A 22914-nucleotide genomic window follows, 5' to 3' on the forward strand; every position below is an offset into this window, starting at 1 on the left:
GATCAACAAATCAGCACCATCTGGTTAAAGGGTTATGCAACAAAGATGCTTTGAGTTAGGGCAGGAAAACACAGCACGTTTGATTGAAGTAGTCCGGCACCTGTAGCTTCAACATAGATCTGGTGATAAGGTCCAGTGAGGGTGATGCTGGTGTTACAATTTAGAGACAGGCAAATTTAGAGACAGACAAAAACTAGCGTTCTTCTGGTTCTGTAATGGAGATCATGCTACTAGTAAAAAAGTAATCCAAAGTATAATAGTAATTTGGCAGTAAGTTGGCAGACTGGAGCTGATCAGGTTGTTTGAAAAGATTTTTCTCTGCTAAAACCAAACAAGGAGATGTAAGGTTGAACTAAAACACTATAGTAATGGTCTGTAAAACTAAACCAATAAACGGAATGATAAATATTTATGCAGCTGAAGGCATCCATCACAGTTTTCTGTGGGAATTACCCATAAACAGTCAATTAATATACTGTTAATGTTATGGAGTAGTGCTTTTTGAACCCAGTGGTATGGTCATTCGAGTACAAATTCACTTTTACTTCTCTACAGCAAAATGTTGAAAGTTGTGTACAACTTTAAACTTTAAAACTTTTTTTATCCTATCCTCGTATACCTCCACACATAAGCCTTTCTCTCTATAAATAGCATGATAGAACAAAAACGGAACGTCCAAGCTCTCAGCTGAATCTACGAATGACCTTTCTCCAACTGATAAGCCCTAACATGGTCCTCTGTAATGCAGCTTCCACAGATGTATTGTAGCCTGTGGAAAAAAAGTGGACTGAGCCTTGACCATCAGATACTGGCAGGATTATAGTAACAGTCACTCTCCATTGCTGGAGCAGCGGTCTTTGCATCTGACTGGATGGCAGATCAACCTTGCATCCAGTATGCAGAGAGATCTGACCCAGCTACCCACTGGACTGTGTGTATTAGAGGAGAGTTAGAGGGAGGAGAGAGAGAGAGAGAGAGAGCAATGAAGATAGAGGAGGAAAAAAGAGAAGCACAGATAAGGATAAAGATAACAAGGGGAGAGTGTGCAGGAGATGGGAATGAGGGCAGACTGAGGTGGGGAGGTGTGAAACATTTGAGATATGAAAATGGAAGGGGGCAGTAATAAGAATGAGCCGCAGAGACAACGCAGAGCAGGGTGGGAGAGTGTGAGCGAAAGACAGTCAGTGAGAGGAGAGGAGAGGGAAAGACAGGAGGGAGTGTTGGAGAAGAGATGAAGTATGGAGAGATGGTGACTCACTCCAGTGGTGGTAAAGCTCTGATTTATTCTCTCTGTCTTTTCTGGGTCATATACTGTGGGTGTATGAGGGTCTCTATTAGCACTTGGCCACTTGGAACAGAGGCTTAAGCAACTTTTAACTTCATCACTGACTTTTCCTTTCTAAAACTCTGCAAGCCAAAACCAACCCCATAATAACAGAACTTTGCGACACGGGCTGCAGACACACAAGATTGCAAAGCGTCACACAACATGTCCATATGTATGTCCAATAAGAAGTCAGTGCAGTGGAAACACTTACCCTATCACAACAATGACGAAATCCAGCAAGTTCCAGCCATTTCTCACGTATGCATTCTGGTGCATCACCAAACCGTAAGCGATGATCTTCAGAAAGGTCTCAATTGTGAAAATGATGAGGAAGGCATACTCAACTGTTTCCTGTAGAAACAAGGAAAACATATATTTCATTAAATTCATAATGCATTGGTGCACAATTACACAAGAACAAGAGGGACAGATGCAGATTATCTCAGAATAAGGTGTGAGATTTAAATTCAGCTTAGGCGCCCAAAAATTTTTTGTAGATTAAATAGGCTAACAGGTCAGGCTTTACAGTGCAGTTACTACAGCATAATGCTTTCAGGTAGGTCTGGACCTGTGTTCACAGCACCATCTACCTCAGCTCTTTCTTTTGTACTCATACTTGTATGTTGTTTCTGGAGCTATTGACATATGAGGACATGGCTTGTAGAAATGCCAGACTGGTCAAATATTTCCTGAAGCTGAGTGTGTGTGATGGATTTGTGTAATTAGTGTTTAAATTTAGAACACTGAGATGTCTGCAGTGAGAAAAGCATGTATTACCTATAGTACAGTGTCATTGTTAACTATGTTCAGCAAGAGCTGCAAAAGCTCACATAGCCCTGACCCCATTCTACTCTCATTTATTTCTCACACTTTCCAACACTTGTCTCTGCACATACTCACAGTGACAACCATGACAACATGAGAAAACACTGAAAAGATGCACAGGACCATTTGGGGATTTAGTAAAGATAAGGAAGGTACGACTCACTATCATCCAGGTCGATAAGAAACTCAAGTCTGCCTTTGTGTTTCATCCCCCCACACCAAACATAGCGTATTAATGGTTTTTCATTGTAGTTGCTAAAAACATCATTGACATGAAATAAGTAGATAGTAGCCATAGTTACCATCCTAAAAACATCTGACAGAAAAAAGGTGAAGAGGTGAAAACTGATTCACAGCTTGAACAACTGGGCAGAGCTCTCAAGACGTGAATGTGAATGTGAATGTGAAAGAGTGAAGCAGAGGTTAAAAAAGGGACAAACATACTTTGAATAAAATGGCTGTTTTTAGAGGGTATGTAGAGATTAGAACCAGTGATGTAACTCAGCAGTGCGCCTTTCTGCGGTTGTTTCAAAGGCAGAGAGAGAACACAGGAACATTAAGCCATCAGGTTGAGGTCGACTGGGAGCGAAGCTGACAGCGGAGGCACACATAGCCAGGCAAAGGTGGTATGTGCATTTTAGTGCAGCGGGATGTGTGAGAAACTGTGTGTTGACACACCAGGGGTGACTCAGCTTGTTTAGGACAGACCTGGAACCTCCGTAGAGAGGTGAAACCAGAAAGCGGCCCTCTCCATTCTTTATGCATGAGGCAGGTCAGCGTGAACGTAACACACTATCGACACAAAACTGCTCTAAATGCATTACCGACAGGAATTTAACGTTAAACACGATGCAGACAAATACACACTTGCGTACATTATTATATACATAATAACCTCCTCTGCCTGAGGGAGCCCTTAATACCGTGCTGGGTTCTCTGCGGACACTATGAGTGTGCGAGTGCTGTGGGCTGCAGGGCTCGTTTTCCCAACAGTTTACTGCAGATTGTGAGAAGCACTTAGCCCAGAAAAAGAGACATGGGCCTCTTTGTTACCGAAGTAAAAGGTTGAGTTAAGCTTACGGCTGCTGCCTCTATGACAGAGCATGCTCGGGCCGCAGGGAGCAGCGAGAACAGAACGATTCATACGAGGGTGGAGGGAAAGTGACAGAGAGACAAGCGAACAATTTTAGAGGCATTTACAGACCAAAATAACAGACAGCAAACTGCTGCTGCTGTTATCTGTTGGGCGTTAAGAACAAAAGATAAAAAAAAGGAATATACAAGCAAAAAAGCACAGGCACAGACACATGGATGCATTTTCTAAGACGATATTTTCGCGTGTGTGGTCCATAAATGAATAAGAAGTGTAATAATGTGGAAATCAGCCTTTAATACATTGTCGGAACATTTTTAGCTTCACAAGCTACGTTAAATTTATGCAAATTGCCCCTTCCTGCTTCGTGTTAAATATAATAGCAAATGATAACCATTCCCTCTCAATTAACCAGCAATTTATTCATTCATCAGCACGATGAAGTGTGAGCAGAAATAGAAAGTGGTAGAGAGACACAGAGTGAGAGAAGGAGAGCGAGGAAAGGGGCCTTTGGGGATGACCATAAATATCTCTGACTCATCTTAGTATATTTGTGCTGTAAAGAGAATACTGTAGCGTATTTCCTTGTCTTATACAGTATGCACGCTATCAGCAGTTAATATGTTCAATTCACTTGATGCTATACTGTTAAATATACACCATCAAGCATTCAACCGCACACAGACTCGCACATATATTGCAGTTAAATGCACACATAACAAACCCATGCACAGCAGGCTAGATAACTGTGCCTCCCCCTTCCCAACCTCTACCGCAGGGTGTTCGTGTCTGTAGGCACAGCTCAGTTCCTCTCACGGAGCTCAGTTCACCATACGACAAAGGATGCTAACCTGCTGATGCATGCACTCTTCTACACAGCCCAGCGCATGACAGAGCCAGGCGGACAGCAGTAATGTGAACCTATTAACAGTTCAGACCCACAGTGCTCATGACCCAGAATGTATCTTCCTCCACGCTACACACAGAATTCACTAATGTCATTTTGTGCGGTAACAAATGGAAATGAAGACAAAGAAGGCAACAAGACAGCTTGTCATCACACAACAATCACACAACAGCCCCATTATTCATAAACAACCATTTTTATAAAGAAAGGTTTAAGTGGAGCCTCCTGATTATCAAAACTAAAATGAATATATTGTGGAACTACTTGCAGTGTCCCATTGACCACAGACAAGATGTTACAAGAGAGTTACAGAGATAAAAGAAATACTTTACTTCTTTTATTATATTTGTTTAATTCACTTAAAAACCCAATTAAAAAAATAATTCTAAAGCTAATGATCCATGAACTGTGTATCTAATTTAGCTTTTACACACTGTGCTAAATGGTTTCTGTGTTCCCAGATGTGCAGATGTAACAGTTTAACATTTAAGACAGCACCACTGTAGTGACGCATGAGTGGTTACGTACTGAAGTAACTTAAAACAAATGGTCACCGTGCTCAAGCAGGGGTTTAGTTGTCTCCACTGTGAGGAAATAGATCATGATCATTCCTCACCTCACTGGTCTGTAGACAAATAAATTAGCATTAACACATTCAGTCAGGTTACCTCAGTGCTACCTCAGTTAGCATTAGTCCATTAAGGTTTGTCATCTGAGAGCAGCGGATCCTCTGTTTATAATGTTCAGATAAGGGTGTGCATGAATTTGTATGTTTATTGTGTGTGTGAAAACAGCAAGGTTTAAACTGCTAAGCCTCTGCAGATGATTGTCTCCACTCTGATTTGACTATTTCCTGGTGCAACATGTTACATCACTATGGCATCATGTTAGTTTATTAAAACAGTGTGTCTGTTCCCTAGCACTTGCATGGTTCTCAAAATAATATGTAAGTTTGAGTTTTCTTTTCTTTTAAGAGACTGTGAGAAATATTTTAATTCAAAATAGGTCAAATTTGACTTGACACAAGAGCTGTGCTGGCTGGACATTGAACCAAAGTACACAGACTGTGTCAATCTTCACATTAAGCATGTAGGTATGTGGGAGATATCAGTCTGTCAGCATGAACATAAATAAGTAAAAAAGAAAAAAGAAAAACCAGACACAAAAATGTACTTAATTAAATAAGGCAATAAATGAAATCTACATGAAGGCTGCACCATGCTGAGTGTGATGTCAGAGTCCATCATTAAAAGTCACCATGAGACAACCGACCGTTCAACCGTGAAATATTGTGCAGTGAATTAGATGAAAGGCTCCTTGCTTATATGAAAGAAAAGCACATTTTTAACAGAGTCAAAAGAGCTCACAGGTCATAATTCTATGAGCATGTTCAGGACACACACATGGGAATGACTGGAATTTACCTGGAGCTTACTCACAGAGACTAGTCAGCCTGCTTCAGCACCGACTGCCTGCACTAAATCAAACTGCTTTATGATGAGCAGTGACGGCATTGGCAGGAGGACGTCTGTGAACATAAAATATCTCTGCAGTCAGGTGGCATGTGTGTGAAAGGGAAAAGAGAGAATGGAAACGCTTTGTGCTTATTTCTCAGAAACACTCCATTAGAAGATTAAACATTGATGTGGCATTAAAACCTGATCGCCTTCATCCTAACATGAATTCTCTAACAACCTTATTATTATTGAAAGGAATATCATAGTTATTTTTTCCCGACCACCTGACTGCTACTATATGTGCATGCATGAACATATGAGCGTGTGGCGGCAAGCCCTGAGTCACATGACTCAGCGTGACATCATGCATGTTTGCTATCTGTGTGTGACCACAACGCTTACAAGCAGAGCAAACACAACAAGCTACAAGCCATAACACCAATGTCAATGCAAGGCACAGCGCGGTACAGGCTGCACACAGCTACCAGTAATGGAGCAGCGTTACAGAAACTTTACAGTGTCATTGTGGATCTGATCCTCCATTCAATGAGCAGACATACATTCTCTCGCTCTCTCTTCCGATGTCTCCCTCCCCCTCATGCTCTTTTCTCCACCTCTCTTTCCTTCTCCTGTCTGTGTAGATCAGTCAGCGCCATCCAGCCAAGCTGGGGGATGGTGGGGAGGGGGGGGGGGGGTTGTGCTTCTTCGCCGCCTACTACTGCAGGTTTGCACAATAAATAAGTGTGCTTCAGTGTGCTGTCTATATTAGGATGTGTTTATATTTGGAGTCCTGTTACACTGACAGCTGACCATATGTTCAGTCATTTCTTATTTTTTTAATTTTCTGTTTTGTTTCATTAGGAAGCAACAACAATGTGTCGTTAGCCAATAACTAGAATATATGATATTCTTATTATATGGCCGCACTGTGTAATCTGGCAACATGCAGCACAGCACATCTGTTGTTGTGCTCTGTTTAACTCTATATACCTCTGCATGCATGTGTGTTTTATATTGTGTGTAATGCACAAGTTTGTGTGTGTCTCAGTAAGTAACTGTGGGGGTGGGAAGGAGTTGTGTGAGGATGTGGATGCCAAGGAAAACACTACAGGTGCAGGTCATCTTCAGTTGCCCCTCACTACTAAAGTGAATGCAAGTAAGATCACATTGTATATTTGTTGCATAAGGTGATTGGAGATTGTTTTTTCTCTGAAGTTAAGCAATCAACACACCGACTACAGAAATGTATTCACTGAATAAATATGTATTAATTTTCCTTTGAAGCTAAAAATGTTTTTTTTCCACCACTGCAGCTCAGTGCAGAAGATGTGCTTGTGATTTTTTTAGGAGTCATTTACAACAGAACACACCACAGTGTCAGCACCAAAATGAGCAACACAGACGACATCATTTCTGATGTAAACTTCTGCCAAACTTGTGACCCAAAGCCAAATGCCTGTTGACTGATCACAGTCATCGAGCCCTTCAGTCTGACAACAATCAGCTGAGAGGCATCCATCCATGGTCACACTGTTGGTGCTGGTGCAGTTTGAGTGAGTCAAAAGTTCATGAATTTTGAAAGACGTGGTCAATGAAAGCATTTTGTGTCAAAGCAATTAGCCATGATCCACAGTTCACACTGACTTCATGCTGCGCTTAGTCTGTGCAGAGGTTTGGAGGGTTGAATTGAAATCACACAATTCACCAACAAGTACACAACACACATTCAATTTACTTATTTCTTGTAACCACACCATAGAGTCTATGGTATCTGTGGCATAGACAGTATATACGGTATGTAGACAAGGCTTCTGTGAATTGCAATTTTTTACACTTCCACTTAAAACCACACATACAGCATGAGGTTGATCATAAAGTGGTAGCCAATCTAATTAGCCAGCAGGGTCACTGCAATACAGCTAAAGGCAACAAAATGAAGACATCCCTCTTTTTGGAAACTGGGGACAAACCAGGAACAGGTTTAAAGTCCTACACTCAACTGAAATCCTGGCAAGAGTAGAGAGATGGCACATATCTTTCATGCAGTATAGGAGTTTAAAAAAAGCCATACATTTTGGAGGGAAAATGATACAAAAATGTTTCGAGCATCAACTGTAGAAAGCCTGCAGATCAGTCAAAAAACTGTAGTTGAGACGTGTAGAATTAAGTCCCTGTAATGAACTGTTACCACGCTAATCGTAAGAGTCACGTGTTACACATTCAAGGACCAAATATATATATTATAAAAATATGTGTAAAATGAATTAAATATTTGTGCAATATTTAGAATGAGCCTTTATACCGATACAGGAAGCAGATCAGCCATGCCGCATGATCGTGCTTCTACAGTAACCCAGATAGGACAAACACTGGTCCCTCGAGAGATTACTAAGCACAAACTGGAGAATTAGACCATGTTTGTGTCGTCCTTCTGCCATGTTAATATGTTTATTCTTAGGAGCAATATGTTTTTATGGAAATGTCAATTACATATCTTCCCTTAGAGAAGGCCTGTTTGAGTCACATTATTTGTGCACATTGCTCTTGTACATTATCTTAGCTGCACATTTGCACAGTATCCATACAAAGCTAAAGCTAAAAACACAGCCTTGACTGCTGCTTTACGCTCTCGCTCTCTCTCTCTCTGCCTCTCTGTCACCGTCACACACACTAACACTCTGCACACACACACACACACATGCAGAAATACACATTCAAGATAACAAGTAGGGACAGTGTTAGTGTGAGCCACAAATGAGCAGTTACGTTAAGTGACTAAACACATACTTCCACCATCATCTCTATGGGAGTCCACAGTCCAGACGTTGCTGCTTGTGCCAGCCATTACACTCACACACACGGAGCCAACTGCTTCATTTGCCACACACATGTACAAGTTTACACTCCTCTGCAACACCACGCACAGCCAAAACACTGACATATGAACCTCAGTGGCACTTCTCACGCAATACATGTCATCTGCTCCCTCAGTGTGGACGTGAACCACAAAATGTGGTTATTACATAAAAACAGAGCAAACAAGGGCAGTCAGACTATTTACTGTTGTAAAGCCTGCTCTGGCATGGTGTGCTGAATTATAACTGCAGAGAAGGTGTAGTATATAAAGATGAAAGGCTTGTTTTAGTGTTTAGGATTTTTTTAGCTTATCCTTGTGTGACTGCAAAACATAAAAAAGAACACACACCCTACTAAATGTGTTTATGTTATCGACAAACCACTGACAACCACATTGAGCAGCATATAAAACATTATTACTGTTATTATGATGCTGCAGTAATGGCCCTTAAAACCCAAAGCATTTTAGCACTTTCAGTTACTTTGTCTGGAAAGTCAATAATTTTTTGCTTAGCTTTCTTAAATAAGGTCTGTGGTTAACACATTATTTTATGGCACAAAATACAGTAAACCCATTATTTTTTTTGGCTGAATGAGAAATCGTTTTTACACTTAAATATTATTATTAAAATATTATTTGTAACATCTGTAGATGTGAAAAAAGCTTAAACAAAAAATAATACCAGGTGTCAGCTCTAAGAAATTATGACTTCACTGTATTGGGATGTAATAATGGCAAAAACCATTGGACTCTTCACACTGAAGTATACTTGATGACACATGGTATTTACATCAGACATTATTTGTGCATTTTACACTATGTACATTGCCAATCCAACATATACCAGTTTGACTTTATTGTTGTTATGCTGGATTGACATGTGTTCTCTTGATCTATTACTTTGACTATGTAATTTGCGGAGTGTCTGAAGACCTCTGCATACAGATGGTGCTTATGAATTGTACTGGCAGTACAGCGGTGCACCACAAAGCTATTGTCTTTAGTTCAACATGCGTTCAAAAATATCTTGCATAGTTTCATAAAATCCAAATATTTTACTATAAGCAAATTTTAATCTTTTATTCTCTAAAAAAACTATTTTAAACAATGCTGACAGTTGTATGTCCAAACGTGAGGTGGTTCAAGCTGTGAGTGCTCTGCTGGCAGCCAAATGACCGCTTTGTTTGAGGTTTGAGCGTGGACATTTCAGTCTATACATGTTTGTGTCCTTTTGTCCCCCAGTAAAATAAATAGCTCTGCGGTCCCAGAGTTATGCAATAACAGTGATATGGGCACGGACACTACCTGATACCAGACGCAGTTCGCTGCATGTTGCCTTCCAAAGGATGAGATGTATGAATCATATTCACCATGAAAAGGTCATTGTTTTGCTCAGCTACCTTCAGCAGGAGCTGCCCGGGGTGTTGAGTCTTAGATAGATAAGTCAGAAATGACCTTAAAGCAAAGGCAGGAGGGTTGCAGACTATTTGTCTGTCCCCTAGACAAGGTGGGTGCAGAGGAGACGTGCAGTCACGTGCAGCGTGTGCACTTCTTACTATTCCAGTGAAATGACTAAACACAGCACAAGCACCGAAGGAGTGAACCAAGCAGGAGAGGACTGAAAATATGACTGCGAGTCGCTGACAGCGTTTGCTGCCTTGTCACACACACGTGCATGTGTGTGTGTTTGTGTGCTGGCTCCATCCTGTTACTCACTTGTGCCTCCTGGTGGTAGCAAGACCCGAATCTTTTGCCCTCTGTTCCGCCTGAGGAGGAAATTGCTTTCTATTTATAATGAGCTGCTGCATTTAACCAAGCCTCACTAACAAGACGGGCAAACTCATGCTATTAAGGCCTCTGTGACTTTGCAGCAATGTAATGTTCTAACTCAGGCAGCTCTGCTGTACCTAGACAGCGTACAGAGGAACCGTTTTTTGACAGATAATGTGTATGAACTTACATAATAAGTATACAACACAAAGATAGGCGACAGCTTGTGTTCGTCATTCGGATGAGTGACTGAAAAACCTGCATGCTTCAGCAGCCATGTCATATCATTTGATCCTTGCTTTACACATCAGTCCTCTCAACACTCCAACTCAGGTTTCATATCAGTCCACCTGTGAGGCTGCAGAGCACAGTAGTGTGAAATGGCCATTTTCACTACAGCACTACCTGCTAGCTGTGTTAGCAAAACCAGCTCAGCATTTTTCTCCGCTCCTCCGGTGAGTACAGCATGAGTTCTGTAGAACAAGTAAGGCCAAGCTGGCACACCTGCCCTATAAAGAGTTCTATTGTTCAGCCTGTGTTCAGAAAAAGGAAGGATTGCATTATTTGCCTTCTGCTATCTGATTTAATGTTGATGCTGCAGAATTAAACCTGTGCAAGCAAGGTGAAGCTGCCGAGCACTCTATGGACAATAATCAGTGTAGTAACTGTAAGCAAAAAACATTCAGTGTAAAGGAGTCTCTGTATAAGCACAAGTGAGGCAGACAAGCATGTATGCAGGTAGGCTCTCTCCTAACCAATATGTGATAAGTAGTTTCATGTCTCATCAGCTTTTCCCTTAATGATCCTGTTTATGAAGCATGCAATGATCCCTTTCAGACCACGGCAGGCTGCTAGCTTTTTAGTTAATTCTTAATGGGTGCATCCATAAATCCAACCTGACACTCAAAGCTATACCAGGCCATTAGCATAGAGTGACAAATAATACAGCGCAGTGCCATAACAGTTTCAGACAACAGACATAATGAAGACACCATTAAAAAGTGCCAACTGTGTGCTTATACTAGCATCTCTTTTCAGTTATAACAGAGGGGACGATATGCAGAATGAAGCCTTTTTGTTTCTCCCTCTGAGGAGAAACATCTTTTAGATGTGGCTTGAACATGCACATTATTTCATTAACATTGCACCATGATGTTTACAGTTTTGGGGAAAAGAAGTCCAGAGGCTGTATAAGTTACTACCATAAATGAGTAAGGACACATCAACAGCCACTCACAGGTAGCAACATTGTTCTATAAATCAATGTAATGATGATTACTGTCAAAGTTTGTAGTGTTTTAAATGAATCGTCTGCTTTACATCCTTTCATTTAGTAGGATGTGTCTGCATTACTGTAGTAATGTGTAGGCCACTTCACACACCTGTTTTCATCTGTTCCACCTAACTCAGGCTGTATGACCATTCTGAAACATGTGCAAAATCTTTAAGCCAGTCAGGTGATCGTCATCTTTCAAACTCCATTCTAAGCTACCCCTGACAGCATAACACTGTATCAGACACTGTTATGTCCCTGATGTCCCACTTTTCTCCGATGTACCAAAGCTGTGTAAACAAACACCCTGAGGTCACCCTGCAGGAGGTCAAACTGTAAAGTAGTGCACCTTCCTCCACTAAAGTAGACCAGACACACTTTGAACTAAAGCTGTGGCTTATCTTGCGCAGCAGCATGACAGACATAAGACCCGCTCCTCATTTACAGCATGCTGATACCCTTCCTCTCACATATTCCTGCTCTAAAACCAAACCATCAACAACATTTTCGCACGTCTTCACACACATACACACACTGAGCATTCCGCTCATGAATCATTGAACACTACAGATAAATTGTGTTCATGTGTAAGCGCCACATTCTGTGAGTCTGTCTTCTGGAGGGTGCACTTATCCTCAGCTGTGGTGGAACAATGCTTACAACACTACATCACCCATAATTCATCACACAGACATAAATGCACAAGGTGCACAGAGTGGTGCAATGACGAGGAAATTCTAAAAATAGAAAGCTGAATAAAACCTCTCTACAGGAAAAACTATGACATGATAAAGCACCATGAGTGCGGGTGTCAGAGTGTTTCTCTCTGTGGGCACAGCAGAGACTTCAAATCTGCATAATGAAGCTATATGCTGAAGACTATGCAGGGTTACTGCAAAGCCTCCGACTGTATCTTCAGCTCAAGAGGAACTTTATCCACTGAATGAAAGATGTAACAGATATAACATTCTGGTAGGGTCATAAAAGCAGGTGAACCACCAGCACATGAACACCACAACCTCATCTCCTTATCACACAAAGAGAAAAACTTGCTTCATATTTCATAAAAAAAATCAAATCACAGCTGACAGTAGGAAGTTTTAAACAGACAGTGCTCTAAATCAACAGATTTACCAAGACTACTCACCAGATCATGGTTTGTGGAGTTGGAATCGTCTTCAGGAAATGGGACGTAGACAGCTAAGGCCATACAGTTGGCAAAAATAGCAATTAATATAAAGATATCAAATGGCCTGAGAAGAGAGGTTAAAGAAAACAGAGAGAAAAATGACACAATAATAACAAATATATATCCAAATCTACATGTCCAGTTCCAGAAGGATTCAGCTTTATACTCGAACAGCATGCAGAGTGACAGTGTGTGGTGTTGAGCTTGATTTAATAGTGTTTGTATGACCTACTTAAGCTCTTCTTTTACTGGTTGTCTTATTAAATATAGATGTTCTACCATTCTACTAAATTAGAAATGGTCAGTAATTTATAATAACTACTGACCAGATGTCAGGATTTTGCACCTAAGAGATTGTCCCTACTACAAAACACAGTTAATAAACTACACCTAATGGAATATGTAGTGTCAAAATATTATCATCACCACCATCACTGTTTAAATCCTGCAAGGTTTAAAATATAACTGCCCCTCCGTGACTTTCTTTTCTCTTTCTTTAAAAAGATGGAAGAGTGCATCTCTCTGGTTCATGTTAGGCCGTCTCCTCCACTACATCTGATGGCTTTTGTGGTGACAGGATCTGCTTCACACCACAGCTCTGTTGTGTCAGTATTGAGCGACCAGTATTTTAGGATTTAGGACATGGTGACGTTTACTCTGTCATCTTCTGTGAAACATGAGTATTTTCTGATAAAATACAAAAACTACTGTTTGTTTATTATCTGCTTTTTTCTTTATGAACACCTGATTCCTGAAGCCAGGATGTGTGATTAATGAAAAAAAAGGTGCATTAATCTACTAAGTGTCTCAGACATGCACCACCACTGCAAAGGATACTTCCACTCCACCACACTGATGCAGGCCCTGCGTAAGGGGTTGTTGAGTTTGAGGCAGAACAGAGCCCTCGGTGGCCTGCTGTTGGCATTACTGCCTTGTTTCTTGCTTTTGGCATACTGCTGCCGCTTTTTCTGTGCCAACGCACCTGCCGGGATGGTAGTGGTCGCTGGGGCAGGTGGGGCGGGAGGAACGGCCGGTGCTGCCGTGGGGGCCGGGGCCGGTGCTGGAGCAGGGGCAGGAGTTGAGGTGGGAGGGGCTTCGGGGGCTGTGGGGGCTGTGGGGTCTGGGGCAGGCCCGTTGGCGCTCATGGTGCGGGTGTGGCTCTGTGAGGAGCATCCAGCAGCATGGATCTGCCAGGGTAGACAGGGAGCCTAGAGGAGGGCAGAGTAGTCTGACCAATGAGCTGGCACGTCACCAGGGCGAGCGACTCTGATGCTGCTGGCATAATTTGCCTCTGAAAGAGAAAAGGTGAAAGGAGAAATCATGAGTGCATTTTTTGGTAACAATGAAAGCATAATTGATGTCGCTTTTAAGCAAGTGCCAACTGCATTAATCCTGCCCTCAGGTCACTACAAAGACATCCAGTCTGCAGTAGAACAGATTTTAAGGTTCTTCACCCTGCCTATAAACTCGAATATGTGAGACTTACTTAAACCCAAATCAGACCTTTGAGTAGTGCCTCTAGATAACTGAGTAGCTTCCCCGATGAGTCTTCCTGTCTGCCTGTTGTTAATGGCTATTATAAATATTCTTTCTATTGCACATAGTATCATTATTTGTATATTTTACGTGTGTCTCATTCTGTTTCTTCTCTTTTATCATTTGCACTGGGAAAGTGTTAAAATCCAGCTTGTTGTCTCTAAAAAAAGACAAGAAATGGTTGATTTTTTGAGGCCAATAAAACAACAACCAAGAAAATGGCAGAGAAGAATGTGTTTGAAGTTGTACGCGGATCTGTAATAACATAAGCAAGTAGCTTTAATGGCGAAGCAAAGCTCTGCATCTGTCTGGCTAAACCAGAACATTCGCTGCTGTCAGGTGACCTGTTCTGGTGTTTATATGCGAGACATTATGCCCAAGTTCTTTTAGAAAAGACAGACGTTTTTTTAAATCAGAAAATAATGACAACAAACATTAGAGCTTTGACAGAGGGTTATGTGCACAATAAGCTTCTGGGTCTCAGCAAAAAGCTGTAAAATAAACAATATTCTTATATTAACATGTAAAGAGACTCTTGGGATCTGTTAATGCTTTGATTGAACTATCACTGTAACATCTGAAAGTGATCTGAGCTCAGCTATAATTCAATCTGTTGTGTTAATATTGTCTTTTAGATATGAGTAATACGTTTATTGCTGAGCTGCTTTTACATGTGGTGTTGAAGCTGTGTATGTGAAGCATATGGATGAATACAGTACAACTCCCCCACTTTTCAATACTACCGCCACTGTACACAGTACACATCAGGCTTGTGCTGCCTTAATTGCATGTGTTTTCTTTGTTTACATTCAGCACTGACAATCAAGCTCTAATTAATAGGTAATCTGTGTGTGAAGGTGGTGCTAAATCAGAAGTATGGCTGTTATCTGTTGTGCTGCAGGGGTGCACTGAGCAAATAAACAATGCAGTAGGTAAACGCAATCAAGACGTTATATATGAACCTAGTATATCTTATATATATAAATATATATATATATAATCCCTAACTGTCACCCTGTGTGACAGATATCTAACCACCTTTCAAAAAATTACAACAAACATGGCAGCTTGCTTTGGCTCTGCTGGACTGACAAACCACCCAACAACTGTCTGAGTGTATTTTATAAGAAAACACAAGCACACTATGTGTGTGAATCCACAGCTGCCACTCTCGGGCATCACTTGGTCACATCAGTTGTGTAAGTCCTTGAACTGCGAGCAGGCCCCGCAGAGGAAGAAACAGAAAAGGTCACATTGCAGTGATGCTCCAAGAAGAATTAATCTTCTTATTGCAAAGAACATGTGATATATTGTAATGTACTGCTGCACATCTTCAACACATCCTTTGTCTTTAATAAATGTAGCCAATGCAAAGTGCAAGTAGCTCAATATGTGAACAATGGCTGTGAAAAAGCCTCTCTTCTTCTTTTTCTTTTTTTTTTGGAATATTAATATCACTGCTGCATCGACAGCACCGTCGAACGTTGCAGCCGTGATGAAAATGATCATTGACGTTTCCACGAGCGATTCGTGATAATATAACCATCATCAAGCGTCCTCCTGTTTCTCCTTGGACAGCACCAAGGTAAGACATGGTGAAATCCCCACCACCGACACAAATAACGATGTGAAATGACAGACTGACTGACTCCGGGCGCTCATAGTGAAAATTGAGCAACGCAGAGCCGTCAGATGGTGCTCGCTGCTCGGCACAAACAGCTGGCAGCGTTATTACAACAATCAGCGATGCCCTTACACGCAGGGCTAATATAGTGGTCAGTCCACATGAGCAGCATCAGTTTGTGGGAAAGATGTGATCCCTGTCGCTGCTTTAGTCTAATCTGTATTTATCTCTTTATGACATCCTCCTCTCCATCCACCAAACATGACAGCGTCGAGAGGAAAGTGGCCATTAACAAGTGACAATAATGCACAGACACAAAAAAAGCATCATCACCGCCTGCATGCAGCTATGCTAAGTGGCTAACTTCAGTTTGTGGAGCAGAAACCGCACCATGCTGCCGCTGTACCTTGTTTTTTTTTCTGAAGACTCTATAATTCAGCCGCGGTCCTCTCCGCTCGGTAACGCGGATCCAGAGCTTCGGAGGGCGAAGAAACGCAGACCTGTCTCAAACAGCAGAAATTCATCGGTTCCGGAAGCAGGAGAGACACACACATATGCAAACACACGCACACACACACACACACATATATATAGAGGCTGTGCATTAATTAAGCTCCTCCATGGTGATTGTGGTGGAGAGCTGGAGACAGGAGAGTGCGCACCAGACAACAGAGCATCCTCGTCCTCCTGCCTGCTTATCGTCACGGCGCCAGTGAAGAGTGAAACGAGCGGAGCTACATCAGAGAGCCAGCTCTCCTCCTTCTGGCCCCTGCACACATCCAATAGGTGTCCAGTGATACCTGCTTCTTTAATAAAAACTGACACCTTTCAAATATAACACATAAAGCGTCAGGTTGAACCCATGTGAGCCCGGTTTGTCTAAATGAGTTGTGGGAAACAGTCATGCAGGGTTTGGAGCTTTTAAAAAAAACACTGTCTGTGTGAGGCTTCTGGCCTTGTTATAACACATCTGTCACAAATCTGGTTACAAGTTCTCTGTGAGTGGATTATATTTGAGGTAAAATCCTGTTATTATCTGTTCTATTTCCAAGATGTTAATAATCGTAAATTAGACCTGGAGTTAATAAGGGATAGACCATGCACTGACCTTAAAAAGATGATTTGTTATCACCCTGAATTGATTCTTCTATTATGGAGTAGTCTGCTAAACATGGCTGCAATCCTACAGAACTACAATTAGCCAAGCAGATCTCTGTCATGTTCCACTTTAGTGTGTTTTCTGTCCTTTGACAACCAAAATGTTGGTGCCAAATGTGGCAAACCTCTATGGGACCTCTATAAGATGCCCTGTACATTCAGAGGTCAGAGCGACCTTTCACCTTTGACTCGAAGCAGAGATCCGTACCAAAATCAGAAGAAATTTCGCTCAGGCATTTTTAAGATGTCGTGCAGACAGACAACATATTTGCCTCCTGTGGCCACCACAAAGACGTAAACTCTAACAGGATGGTTAACAATGATCAATTAACAAAATCTGGACTACAAATAAAAATTCTATGCAATTACATACAAATAAATCAGCAAATATTTATCCCTACTGGAACAGAAAAATTAAACTTCTCTTTGGTCGATAAAGATGTCTTTTTCTCTTGAAATTGCTTATTAATGAGGTAAGGGCAGCCTTTGGACTGCGCATCCTCAGTTAAATTGGATATTAATCAATAACAGATTAAGTATTCATTATTGTTAATTCTCAGATATTCAGTCTGCATTGCCTCTACAGTGGTTCCATGCAATGACTGTCACTTTTAAAGAGTACAGACATCAATTTGATATTTAAAAGTGAAATACTTACTCACATAACATTAGATAAATAATCTAACACTTTGTCTTTACTTGGTCACTGTAAAAGCACCTTAATGGTTAGCACTAACCCTAACCCTAACCCTAACCCAAAAAATTGCCGTATGAGTAAGATCATTTAACACAGTTTAAGTCAAATAATGATTTTTGGCTACAATAATCAAATTGTGGTCCTATAAATATACCCTGTCCAATAAGACAGGTTTGAAAATGTCTGCTGTAAAACTTCAGGCCTGGACTCACATGGTCAGGTCTTGCTGGCAGAATGCTGACACCCTGATCAGAGCAATGTGTAAACCCTTCACCTTCAGGTTTTATATTCACTTTCCACAGCCCACACAAACCTCACATCATATAATGGTAGTACAGTGTACTGTAATTTCCTACATTGTACTACACCTTACTGCCACACTGACATGCAGCTTATAATTGTCAATGAAAATAAATGAGTGTGTAACAAAAGCATCAGTCCTGTCCCCACATCTAAAATATTAAAGTTATGATTTAAATCCTGGTCTGTTTGAAATTGTGTTTTAATGCTATAATTCATATGTATACCATCCAACCCCCTTCACTCTTTTTACTCATGACTCTGTGTCCACATGAGAAAGTAAATCAACACCGCCTAGCCTGATCTGGTTGTAACACACACCCCTCTCCCCTCACAGCTGTTCTGTTCAAGCAGTCAAATTCTGGAATATTCCTGATACATGTGCATCTATAACTCAGTATATAATATGACTGGCATATGCAATGGTATCACACAACTGTTGTACACCTGTCATACATGCAGCTACACATTAACCCCACCCTTATGAAAAACTAATGACCAAACGATAGCTTTGACTCACAGAAGACCCTTCTTCTTCTTCTCTCTTCACTCACTCCTTAACAGCACCGATTACTCTCAGTTTGACTTTTAATATGAAACGTTCTGTTAATCAATATCTAATATCAACAGCCACATGAGTGAGTCTGATATGTGCTACATAGCAGCGATCAGCAGTTCAGTGGTGGTGCAGAGTCATTACTGTGAGTGTAGTGAAAATCCTACCTGCTGTAGTGAAACAGCTGAGCGAGGCCTCCGCTTCACCTACATGTCCCATTTAACAACACAGAGCAGAGAACACTTATCTCCTTCAGTGGCAGAGCTGGTCAGTGAGTGAGAGGTGGAGAGCGTCTGTATGAAGAGGCAGGAACAAGGTTCACTATATCAGCTTACCTGTCTGCCCAGGATAATGGTTTCTTCTAGAATCGTCTTAAATTATTCACCTATGGATGAAGAGAGAGAGAGAGAGAGAGAGAGAGAGAGAGAGAGAGTTTGTGTGTGTGTTGCTGGTAAATGTGTAGTTGTATGTACTACTTTTGTACGTTTTGATGTTAATAGGACCTTAATTGTACATTTATAGGCACATGTTGGAGGTGTAGTTCAAAGATGGATAGTGCAGAGGGTACATGGTGTACAAGTAAAATGTCTTATGAATGGTGCCACAGCTACGATGGCCACACAACAGGCCAAGATTAAAGATGCAAATTTACCAGAAAAAAAGAAAAGTCCTGTGTGTAAGTTAGGGGTCTTTATAGCAACATGATAGCATGAGCTCTGTGTTGTAATCCACACATGTGTGATTATGAACAGCTCCAGGACTTTACTGTATCTGGTGAAACATCTGTATAATAACATGCCATTTTGCTTTTTTTATTTTCTTTATGCTTCTAGTTCTGATAGGTAATGTACAAGTGTTCTTATCATAGTTTAAACATTTTAGAACCATTAAAACTAATCATACCAATAATATTAATTATGATAATAATATATTTCGACTTTCTTTAACTCACAATTTCGCCTTCCAAAATCTATTTGAAATCTATAGTTCTCGCCCCACTTCTTCCATATTCATGATTTGAACGAGAGGCTGCCAGATGGTAGTGAAGACGGTGGAAATAACAGTGAGTCAGTGTTCTTTCACCTGGAATAGCAGGGCTGCATGTATCTCTGTGTCTTTGTGTTCAAACTTTGCCTCTCTTCTGTCCTTCGGACCCGCTCAGTGGTTCTCAGCAGAACAGACCACAAATGGCTGAGAAGGGAGTAAAAACATGGACAGAGGGTGCAGCGGGCCCCGGGGACCATGGATGCCATTTGGCTCATGTGCAGCAGTCCCCCCCCCCCCACCCCCAACACACACATACACACCCGCCCACCCCCCACCTCTGATCTGATCTGCTTCTGTGATCTCTAAAGCACACACTTTCCCAACAAATATGAACTTAATTGAAGAGTTACAGTTTTCTGACTTTACAGTACTAATTTGTATGACAAAGGGTACTTTTGTACCTCTGAAGGGATTATGATGCGTTGACTCAATAAAAGTGCACAATGTGTTTAGTTTACATATGTAATTCAGAGTGAACAGCTGTGGTGTTTTTCTGCACCTCTCTAAATGTACTTTCACTCCTTTTATTCCTCAGTTTCACTCCCTCCCTCACGTTCTGCAGCTCTCTTTAAAACAGATTTCGATTTTCTTCCTGTTCTCATTTAATCTCATCCAGCAGTCTAGTTTTCTGTGTCTTTATTGGCTTCATTTCAGATATCTGTTGGGTTTTTTTTGCTCTCAGCAGCAGAAAGATTTGGGACATTTAGAACTATTTTCAGTATGTACACATGCGACTTGATGTCTGATATCCGGAACTGAACAACTGCATAATAAAACCTTGTTATTACTGCAGCACATTCATGTGCACTGATGCAACAATCAGTGCTTTTGCATGTTTATGAGTGTACATTTGTATATATGTGTGTGTGTGTGTGTGAGAGAGAGAGAGAGAGAGGGAGAGAGAGGAAATGTGTTGGTGGAGCTGCTTGAAGGAGAGCAGTAGTGATGGAGCCTGAAAGCCCTGCAGCGCAGCTGTTCTCCCAGTGCATCGTCAACTTCACTGCTGAGCCCACAACACACGCTCAGCCTTAACCCCTGCTCACACACTCTCCTCTCTCTGAATCTTCCTCTCTCTTTGTTGCCTCTCCTTTTTTCTCTTCATCCACTTCCTCTCCTTATCTAAAGCACTCCATCTGAATCTTTATATCTTCAGATACTTCATTTAATCCTCTTTGCTGCTGACTTAATCAGTGATACCACCTTTATATCATGGCCATGTTTTGATATCTCACTTCCTTTCTTATAAAATGCATTCCCAGACCTCCATTCTCAGCCAAATCTGTGAGCATCTGTATGACTGAACACTGATGATATTTCAATCACAAGTCTCTTTTGCCTTTGTCTCATGGACTGTTGATTGACAGCTCTCAGATAGAAGGGCATGCACCGTGTCATCACGGTGACTGCAGAGCGATTTAAGGAACTAGAGTGATAAGAGCAGAGTGGCTCAAGCCTGAAGGAGCAACTGGCATTAAATGTATGAAGATTCATGGATGTGTTTGTGAGATTTTATGCATATGAGTGTGAGAATATTCCTAAGTTAAGCATGCACATGTCAGCGTGCCTGAGTACATGTGCGCATATGTGGTGTGCGTGTGTTTGTGTGTGTGTGTGTGTGTATCTGTGCTACTTCTGAAATCTCATTAATCATTCAAGGCCAGCAATGCTGAGCACATTTTTGTTTACCTGAGCTCTGTGTTGTGTTGTTGGTACAACACACACATAAAGTGTTATATTAAGGCATTGTTTTAAAAGTGGTGGCTTTGCTCCTCTTTTTCTGCCAGAGAGATTAAAAATAGAAACATCCATGCTCTCTAAATGTACTTTCCCTCCAGGAAGTGTGCAGTTGTGGGCGTCAGACATTGGCTGAACTCCGTCACGTGGTGTTGTCTTCCCAGGCTGCCATTGGCTGGCACCTGTGGGGCTCTGTGAAGGAAAGCTTTTCTGACAGGGCCCAGGAGCCCAGAGGAGTTGCTGGAAACTGGGAGAAGGACAATGTCGGTGGAACCAGGATAGCAGTAGGGGGGCTCAAGAGATGGAATCGGCTCGGCTGTGTCATGCAGAGGTGCTGGGACATGACCTCCCGTTTGAAGCAAAGGGCAGGAATCCACAGAGATGATCACATGGCGAGGGAGAGAGAGCGTGATGTTGTGCAGCAATGACACTCAGCGAGAATATGATCATAAATTCAGATGACACTTACTTACGTTTGTTGTAATCCTCTTACTAAACACTGTATAGCTTACCCTTAAGTTACACTCTATGAGGAGATGGATTCAGGTGCTTTAAAATATAAATGTAGTTGCTCTTGTTGTTGTTGTTATAGGGTTGTATACTGTACTTCATGGCATTTTTTATGGCAGCTATCATCAACATTTATGTGGAGACAGTGTCCTCTGCTGTTCAATGTTTGTAATGCACTTGGCCTGTGAAGGAAGGACGTTCAAAATGGAGAAATGAAATATAGTGAACACTGCAGCAGCACGTGCAGTAAGCGCCTCACATGATGTACTGTTGAATTTTCATGACATCATTGTTTGAATGAAGCTCTGCTTCTTTACCACATCACCAGATGGAGACCAAAACAACTCGAGTCTCTGAGCTCTGTTCTCCAAATCCCACGTTCACTGACAGAAGGGTGCAGTGAGATCTCATTTATCCATCACGTGCTTCCACATCAGATACAGCTAGAAACAGGTCAAATGTACTGTCAAAGATTATCCTCTAGATGGCAGGATAATTTTACCCATACTAAAAAAAATGTGTGCAGTATATGGATTTGTGGAAACACTGCAAATCAAACACCAATATACTGTATGGCATTTAAACTGTTTTATCATAAATTACTTTCAAATTAATAAAACTTCTGTTAACACTCATATCAATTGTGAGTTAAAACATGAGTATTTATATTTGGTGTTTTTATTTAATAAAATATGTAATTAATTGTGATTATTTTCTAATGATAAAATGATGAATGACAATAGGAATATTCATTGTATGTTTAGTGCTGCAGGATACTGCAGGTGCTGCAGGATTCTATGTCCCTGTTCCTGTACTGTAGTAAATATTTTTGACAGATTTCTGTGTTATTTTCATGGCAGAGTGCTGTGATATGTCACAGTGTAGGTGCTTTTTAGGAGTGAAGCCCGGGCATGTATTTATTTAAGGTCCATGAGGTCTGTCACTGCAAGGCTCTGAGGGCGGAACACGGTGTCCTCGGTCTGCCGTCAGGCTCACTGAGCATCATGGTGTTAGACAGAGGACAGAGAGGAAACAGCGACAGTGAGGAGGAGTG

The 22914-nt window shown here is 41.3% G+C and overlaps 1 protein-coding gene across 1 annotated transcript in view; it reads right to left on the reverse strand.

Annotated features, from left to right (window-relative positions):
• The window catches only part of cacna1da (calcium channel, voltage-dependent, L type, alpha 1D subunit, a), a 45331-nt gene extending 28953 nt beyond the window's left edge, over window positions 1-16378 (reverse strand). Inside the window, exons 1-5 of the mRNA XM_028406703.1 lie at window positions 16265-16378; window positions 13822-13989; window positions 13536-13746; window positions 12657-12762; window positions 1539-1678 (exon numbers count right to left, since the gene is read on the reverse strand). Of these exons, the coding sequence (XP_028262504.1) occupies window positions 1539-1678; window positions 12657-12762; window positions 13536-13746; window positions 13822-13843 (479 nt within the window). The 5' untranslated portion in view covers window positions 13844-13989; window positions 16265-16378. The remainder of the gene's footprint in view (window positions 1-1538; window positions 1679-12656; window positions 12763-13535; window positions 13747-13821; window positions 13990-16264) is intronic.
• Between the last annotated feature and the right edge of the window lie 6536 nt (window positions 16379-22914).

Source organism: Parambassis ranga, chromosome 5, assembly GCF_900634625.1.
Source record: "Parambassis ranga chromosome 5, fParRan2.1, whole genome shotgun sequence".
In the NCBI taxonomy this organism is placed as follows: Eukaryota; Metazoa; Chordata; class Actinopteri; family Ambassidae; genus Parambassis; species Parambassis ranga.